At 45.5% G+C, this 8201-nt stretch overlaps 1 protein-coding gene across 1 annotated transcript; it reads left to right on the top strand.

Annotated features, from left to right (window-relative positions):
* LOC119950950 (somatostatin-2-like) lies at positions 1-7399 on the top strand. The gene is made up of 2 exons (XM_038773963.1): positions 1-211; positions 6920-7399. Exons 1-2 carry the CDS (start codon positions 107-109, stop codon positions 7133-7135), a joined length of 321 nt encoding a protein of 106 aa, XP_038629891.1. The 5' UTR covers positions 1-106; the 3' UTR covers positions 7136-7399.
* The last annotated feature ends 802 nt before the right edge of the window (positions 7400-8201 follow it).

Genomic DNA, 8201 nt, shown 5'->3' with positions numbered 1-8201 from the left:
GTTAGAGATTGTCAAAACCACACAGAGACTCCAAGGTCGAGGCACATTGAGAAGATCTCGACCAGGCTCCGCTTCATTCCAACTTCACGAGATCGAGAGTGTCAGCATGCAGTTGCTGGGAACGGCGAGCCTCCTGTCCATGCTGCTCATCGTGTCCAGTGTGAGGGCCACGGCACCTTTGGAAGATCGGCTGAGTCTGCGGGCAAATCAGGTGAGTGAAAACTTAAGCAAGGGGAAAATCTGCAAAGGGTACACGGCCGGAAGGGAATGACAGAACGAAGAAAAGAGAGGGAGACGACAAAAAAGAACACACAAGACAAAGCAAGGAGACAAGGAGCGAGAGGCAGATGGCGTGGGAGAGAAGTCGAGGTCGATATGAATCGGGGTGACAATTACAGAAGGGGGAAAGGCAGCTAGAAAATGAGAGGGGGATGGAGGTAGGAAGAAAACCTGAGCAACGAATGATTTCAGAGTAGAGGAAATCTGTGAGAAGAAAAGAAAGTTTCAGTCAGGTAAGTGGCATGGGTGTGGGTTAGAGTGAGAGGAACTGAAAGTAACAGTGACAAAGGCTGGGGATAAAATGAGAGAGAGAGAGAGAAAATAACAGGTGGCGGGGATGGCAGAAAGAGACCTAGCAAAGGGGCAAGAAGTGTGGGTGAGGGGGAAAAAAAGTAGAGGGATGAACAGAAAAAAATGTGAGGGAGAAGTAGAAAATGAGAGTGACTCTGGAAGAGCGACAGAGGTGGAAATAATAGAGAAAAAGCAACTGACAGAGGTTAAAGGGAAAAAAATAAATGAGACAAACATGCACACCAGAAAGTCAGAATAACAGAGAGGTGGTGAGAGAGGGACAGAAGAAGAGTACGAGAATTTTTTTTTTGAGTTGGCTGATATCCATGACTGGTTTCTTGGGGGGGAGGGATTGTGATAGCTATCCCGGGATGCACAAAGATTTTAGTGTCTGAGTCTGCCTCTGGAATAAGAGTTAGTCATGCCGACACTGTACTCACACAAGCAGCTTCCCACCCCTTTAATCACATTTAGTTTTGGTGCTTTAAGTTTCCTTGGAGATTCTGTTCACTTTGATGCAATACCCCTTTAAATGGCAGCCTCTTCATTTCTCCCTCAACTTGCTGATTTTAGATTTTGTGGTTACCTCAAAAGAAGCACAACCAGTTTCCCAGAATCCGACTTAAACATGCATCAGTGTAAAAGTGGCAAAAGAGACGCAGCAAGAGGGAAAAAGGACAGATAATTTTTTTAAAAACACACAAAGAGAGAAACTAAATGAAAAGATTAGGGTGCCAGAAAAGAATCCTTTCATTCCGATGCTGAATGCGGAGGAGACAATATCCTTTGAATCGAAGTGTAGCATGCAGTAACTAGGAGAGTGAGTGACATGAAGCACAAAAAACAGAGCAAGACAGGTGGAACAGTAATAAGTAAGCCATGACAAGCAATAAAATGCAAACTGTGTGTTCTTACCTCCCTGGCGCACAATGTTCGAAGATGCCTACTCCTTATTATTAGTCTAGGTCACCTCGGTCAATGTTAGTCTCATGGTAGCTTAGCTCCACTCACTGACGCCAAAACGTTCCCTCATCCTTCACTTCTCAGTGCTGTGTGGCTTAAAATGATCCCCAAACTATAAATTACTGTCGGTGTTGTAATTGTATGAAGACTTTGTGTACTCCCCTCTGATTCGCCTCTGGGTTAGCAGAGCTGTATACGTGCGAGTGTGGACTTTTGAATAGATACTCGACATTTTACCGTGTGTTTTCTGTGTTAACTTGTCCTTTGCTGCTATCTCCAACAGGTGCTCCTGTCCCACTTAACCCCCATCTCATTATTCAGGGGGTTTCTGTTCAATTATACATGACCGAGGGCAGCAAGTGGGAGCCCCCTCCCTGTTGAGTTGAAGGGGAGGGGGGTCCTTGGCAGGTGCAACAACTTTGTGCTGGATACTTGGGTAAGGATAGACTTAGAGACAATGGGCTGGATTCTCCGTCCCGGTTCAGCACGCCGGCACGATGCTCCGTTTCGCCAGCTGGTCACTGTGGGCAGGTCCCATACCGTCGGGAAACCTCCGGGTTGCCAGCAAAATGGAGAATCGCAACGGCGGAGAATCTAGCCCAAAGTTAAAGAGAGAGCGAGTTTTATATGATCACGAAGGAGTCCACATCGAGTAGTTCAAAGAAACTTAGTTTATTTACAATCACTATTATATACATCACACGGCAGATCCCAACTGGGTCTGCCTTGCTGATGCCAAACTGGCCAGCTTTATATATCATCCAATAATATATTGTTTAGAGGTCCCCCACACCCTTAACGAGGGAGCTCGTATTCCGCAAGGTTCATGGGAAGCTAATTGCCCTCACCCCTTTAGACCCTTGCGGGTTATAACGAGAGAGAGGGATTGCAGCCGTGAAGATCGGTCTCTAGATTAAATATAAAATGCCTATCAGGTACTGATTTCCAGCCAGGCGGTGCTATAGCATCATTGCTCAGTCCATGTGGACACCCCTTCCATTTGAAGATGGCGCTAATTTAATGTATCTCAGACAGATGAAGGGCAAAGCCACTTTCCCCTTGACAAGTATATGGAATCGGGCTTGATTTTTGACCCCGTTTTCTGTTTATCTAAATGTTGATCAGAAATGACCGGTTTTCTCATTTTAGACATTTAGACACAGGTACAGAGCAAGGCGGCTCTTTTCCCCCCTACCTTGTCCCAACAATTATTTTCCCCCCTTTCTCAAGACAGAACTGACCCACCGCTTTCACAAGGATGAATTTTTTCCCATTCTGTAGTCTCTAAGTTGTGATTTGCTGTGGGTGTTTTCGTGCTTGAACTGTGGCCGATTCTGTCCACGAACCTCCGGAAACAAAGCATTGGCTTGGAGTTCCCGTTTAACAGAGAGTCGCTAAACATTGTGAAGCTGGCAACCCATATCCCCCCCCCCACCCTTAACAAAACAGGATGGCCATTATCACAATGTATTATATTTTGAGATGGAGTTGATAGTCACTATATGTTGGGATGCATTAGCAGAAGATTCTAGCACATCATTGTTTTACGCAGGTTCAGTATGTATCGCAGCTCAGTAACTTATGGCAAGGTCAAAAGGTCATGAGAGCAACTTGATCCAATCTCTAAAATTCTGGCAGCAATGAATCATAGAAACCGTACAGTGCAGAGGGAGGCCATTTGGCCAATCAAGTCTGCACCGACACTCTGAAAGAGCACCCTCTAAGGCCCAAACTCCATCCTATTCCCGTGACCCCACCTAACCTTTCGACGTTGGGGGGGCAATTTAAAATGGCCCGTCCACCTAACCACATCTTTGAACACTAAGGGACAATTTTTGTATGGCCAATCCACCTAACCTGTACATCTTTGGACTGTGGGAGGAAACCGGAGCACCCGGAGGAAACCCACGCAGACACGGGGCAAACATGCAAACTCCACGCAGACAATCGCCCAAGACTGGAATTGAACCCAGGTCCTTGGCGTTGCAGGGCAGCTAAACACTGTGTCACCATGCTGCTCATAATGCTGCATCTCATCCAACCCCTCAGTGGAGGGAGGGTGTAGAACACCAAGTGAAGGATGGGGTGGAAGGATGGGGAAATCAAGGGCTTGGGCGGCAGGATTTGTCTGGAAATACTCTTGTGCAATTGCTGTAATTGTAACAATTATGAAAGCTAATTAAGTAGCTGACGATCAGATCCTTTTGTTAATGCTACGCGTTGAAAAACAGTTAAATGAATAAATGGGTGAATAGAAACATGTTTAGAAAGGGCTGAGGGAAGCAAGGAAGCATGAACTTTGGGAGGTTATGGGTTCTTAATTATTTTCCCTATTATTCTAACTGATGGTATTTGCTGCAGAGCAGGTTAATATCAATGTGCATAAGTAATAAATGGTGGGTTAGTGATGATCTGTCCAAAGGCAGGTCCTCTGCTTATTCCTCTTCGGTTGCTTGTAAGCGCTTCCCATTTTCAGATTCAGTCAGTTGGGAGGGTAAAATAACATGAGGTTTCCCATCCCCTTCTCCATGTGTGCTTAAGCGAAACACCAGTCCTCCTATCCTGAAGGATCCTTTACCTGGAAGCCACCGTCATCCTAGCTATTCTGGCTATTTGAGTTACCCTTTCAACACCACCGACAAAATTGTTGGATCCCTGCTGTTGGCCATGGCTCATAATCCTGACCAAGGGATCCTGACGTGGACCTGGGGTAACTGGAAGAAGTGCAGGGAAGATCACTCTATGAGGTCTTCAACAACCCTCTTAACCTAATAAATGAGGTAACTGGGTTCATAATCCAATGGATCAAAGATTGAATGTATTATCTTCATTGCACTTGATCATCCTTTCAGACTAAAACTCATTCAGAAACAGAATTTTACAGCTTAAAAATGTGACTTTCCTCTGGTGCACGTATTCTGCAAGTCCACATTTTCTCTCCCTTTTCCTCTCCTCCATTTCTGACGGTGATAATCCATGCCAGGATATAGGATTGTCCTGATACATTGGAGGTGAAGTTGGACTGTGATTCTCTATGGCTCAGGACCACAGCAATGATGAATTCCGATGATCCATTGCTGAGTTTTATGATCTCCCTCTCATTTTGGAGTAAACATAATGCTCAATATATTGGTACTGTTGCTTTAAGAATCATAATGCCTCACGGATCTGGGATTGTGGGTGGGTGGGGGCGGTAGCTACCAGCTACTTGATCCTCTTTCCTCCTGCTGCGCACCAACATAGGTTTTCTAGTGGAATGTAGAATTTTCCTGGAGACTCGGAGGTTAGCATATATGAACATATCAATTAAGAGCAGGAGTAGGCCACTCGGCCCCTCGAGCCTGCCCATCGTTCAATAAGATCATGGCTGATCTGGTTGCATCCTCAACCCCACATTCCTGTCCAGAACCAATAACCTTTCACCCTCTTGTTGATCCAGAATCTATCCAGCTCAGCCTTAAAAAATATTCGAAGACTCTGCTTCCACTGCCTTTTGAAGAAGAACGTTAAAGAGATCCTCTGAGGGAAAAATATTCTCCTCATCTCCATCTTAAATTCAGTAGCAGCGGGACTGCTTTGCTTCCCATGGAACCCTACAGTGCAGAACAAGGCCATTCAGCCCATCGAGTCTGCACCGACCGCAGAAAGCTAACCCCATCCCGGCCCACTCCTCCACCCTGTCCCCGTAACCTAATGGCCCCAGCTAACCTTTTTGACACTAATGGGCCATTTATCATGGTCAATTCACCTAACTTGCACATCTTTGGGCTGTGGCAGCTCCTGGTGGAAACCCACGCAGACATGGGGAGAACGTACAAACTCCACACAGTCACCCAACGTCGGTAAATTAAAATGTTAATTAAAAACCTTAAATAATTAGGTTTTTAATTAACCTGAAGAAGATTAACTAATTCCGATGATCCATTGCTGAGTTTTATGATCTCCCTCTCATTTTGGAGTGAACATAATGCTCAATATATTGGTACTGTTGCTTTAAGAATAGCGAATGCCTCACGGAGCTGCTATGGAGCTGATCCACAGGCTCCAATCAACGCTGTGACCGAAGAGAACATTATTCTGTGAGCACAGGAAAACAGAGTAAATCTCTTCACCACTCTGTACTGTGTATGACTATTTTTTTTTAAATGCACAGGGCAGAGAGAGAGTGCTAATTGTTGAGCTCAGCACTAAATGACTTCGCATGGGTGGTAGTGGCTGCTCATCTGTAATATCCTTGGTGTAACCCAGCTTCACACGTCGAGCTCCATTGTCCTTTCCACCCGTTCCGCTATGAGAAATCACCCCGGGTTCCCGCTCATGGTGAAATGTTTAACTTGCATCTCCCCGGGTTATATAAATATGTACAATAACAAAATGCAATCATTAAATCAACAACAGAAATGAGGCAGAATTTTAAATCCTGCTTTGTGAAAACTTTAAAAGTAGGCTGTCATTTAAAAAAAACAGTTTATCCAGAGTTATCATAGAATGTGACAGCAGAAAGGTTCAGTCCATTGTGCCACCACCACGTTCCCCCTCCACCCCACCCCAGATTCCACCCTAAGGGCGGGTGACATCCTCACCATTATCCTGTGACACCCGCAGAGAAGCAGGTGGGAGCAGGCGTCAGGCAAGCACAGAATCAGGCCTCCATGGCTTGCTGTGCCTCACTCACCAGGCTTGAGCTGCTGGAGCATAGTGGGGGGAGCCGACAAAAAAGAACTATCCGCCAGCAGGAGCTATCACTGCATTTGGTGGAGGAGGGGGGAAAATGCAGGGGTGGGGTGGCAGGAGAATCAGAAAACAAGGTGCGATTTTTCACTGTTAGCGCTCGCATCTCGGAGTCACAAGACCATAAGACGTAGGAAGGCAACTCACCGCCACCTTCTGAAGGGCAACTAGGGATGGGCAACAAATGCTGCCCTTACCAGCGACGCCCACATCCCGTAAATGAATTTTTAAAAAAGGAGCAGAAGGAGGCCATTCGGCCCTTCAAGTCTGCTCCGTCATTCAATGAGAGCATGGCTGATCTGATATAATCCTCAATTCCACTTTTCCGCCTTATCCCCATAACCCTCAATTCCCTAACTGATCATAGCCAGAGGAAGTCTCACTCCAGATAATGCAGGCCAACATTTCACTGCAGTAGTGATGGCGTGCTACCCTGTTGGAGGTGCTGTCTTTCCAATAAGATGTTAAACCCGGGCCCTGTCTGTCCTGTCAGGTGAGTATAAAAAATCCCAAGACGACCTGATCAACACTAAAAAAGGCATTTTCTTCATGACACCTTAAATAGAATCGTCAAATTATTGTGTGCTCAATGCTCTGGAGCACAATTTCTCACACAGGTAACTTAAATGTATCATGTCCTGTGTTTGCCCGTCAGGAGCTGAACAAAGAAAGGAAAGAGGTCATTTTGAAGCTGTTATCCGGACTGCTTGACTCCAGCAGCAATCAAATCGCGATTGAGAACACTTTCCCGGATCCAGAGGATGTGGAGGAGATGAAAGTGGAGGAGAGGTCCCGCTTCAGCCAGTTACCGCAGAGAGAGCGCAAGGCTCCCTGCAAAAACTTCTTTTGGAAAACCTTCACCTCCTGCTGACGACAGACAATGCCACCTGGCTGCCAACTAAAGTCGCCGAGAAAGGAACTGATTTAGCACTGTACATAAGCTGCTTTTTATTTTATTCATCTGTGAGGGGTGGTGGAGGTTGGGGGGGGGTTAATATTTTCTGTCGTGCACAAGAAAAATAAAAAGAGCATGATTGTGTGATTTCACCGCAACCTGTATGTATTTATTTTCTTTACCAGTAATGTTGTCGCGCTCAACCTGCCAGAGCAATAAAGTGGATCCGAGATAATCAAATCGATTCCATCATTTTACTGACTCAATTTTCCGAAGGGGGATTTGATGTTCTGTGGAATTGAGGGTCTTGAGCATGGAAGGGGGGTGGGGGGGGGGTTCAGGAAAATAGTGAAAACCACGTAGAGAGATGATTAGAGACAGCAAACGCAGGTCGGTGAGAGAGGTGAAAAATACAAGAGAGAGTGAGCAGTACGAGAGAGGGGGAAATTGATAGCCGTCGAGTGCGTGGTCAGTTCCAGCCCCACTCGTCTCGGAGTCACAACGCAAGTGAATTAACCAATAATTCTGATAAAAATACACACCGTCTTTGGCCCTTGGCTGACCAATAATTACAGTCACCAGGTTTGTAAATGTAAACACAATACTGTTTATTTATAACAAAAACTATCTTGAAACAAATGCAGTAAATACAACTGGTTATCTATCACCTAACCCCTAACTCTCACTTTATTGGCCCCACCCTTTGCCCACACACACAAGACAGACAAACACAGAGGGGAGAGGGGTGAAAAAATAATAAGGATGAAAGTCAAAAGATGGTAATTCTTTAGCACACTTTCCTCACAGCAAGCTTACAAACTGGAGTCTCTGGTTTGTAGCAGATAATGGTCTTTTTTGTAGAGTCATTCAGTCAGGATCCTTGCAGTTTAGAAAATGGAGTACTCACAGGCAGCAGGCTTTCTGCAGAGACACTTTATTTCTCATCAAACTAGGCCTTCAGCTCAAGCTTCACATCAGGCCTCTATCTTTCTATAGAGAGACTTTACTTCACATCAAACTTTGCTTTCAGCTCGTGATTTGA

The sequence above is a fragment of the Scyliorhinus canicula genome, chromosome 16, assembly GCF_902713615.1.
Source record: "Scyliorhinus canicula chromosome 16, sScyCan1.1, whole genome shotgun sequence".
In the NCBI taxonomy this organism is placed as follows: domain Eukaryota; kingdom Metazoa; phylum Chordata; class Chondrichthyes; order Carcharhiniformes; family Scyliorhinidae; genus Scyliorhinus; species Scyliorhinus canicula.
The sequence above is the reverse complement of the archived record's forward strand: the minus strand, read 5'-3'. Positions and strand labels throughout refer to the sequence as shown.

Excerpts from the sequence above, each read along its gene's own strand:
- LOC119950950 (XM_038773963.1), top strand. The coding sequence starts at position 107 with ATGCAGTTGCTGGGAACGGCGAGCCTCCTGTCCATGCTGCTCATCGTG. Across the intron at positions 212-6,919 it reads TGAGTCTGCGGGCAAATCAG|GAGCTGAACAAAGAAAGGAA; the intron begins GTGAGTGAAAAC and ends TTTGCCCGTCAG.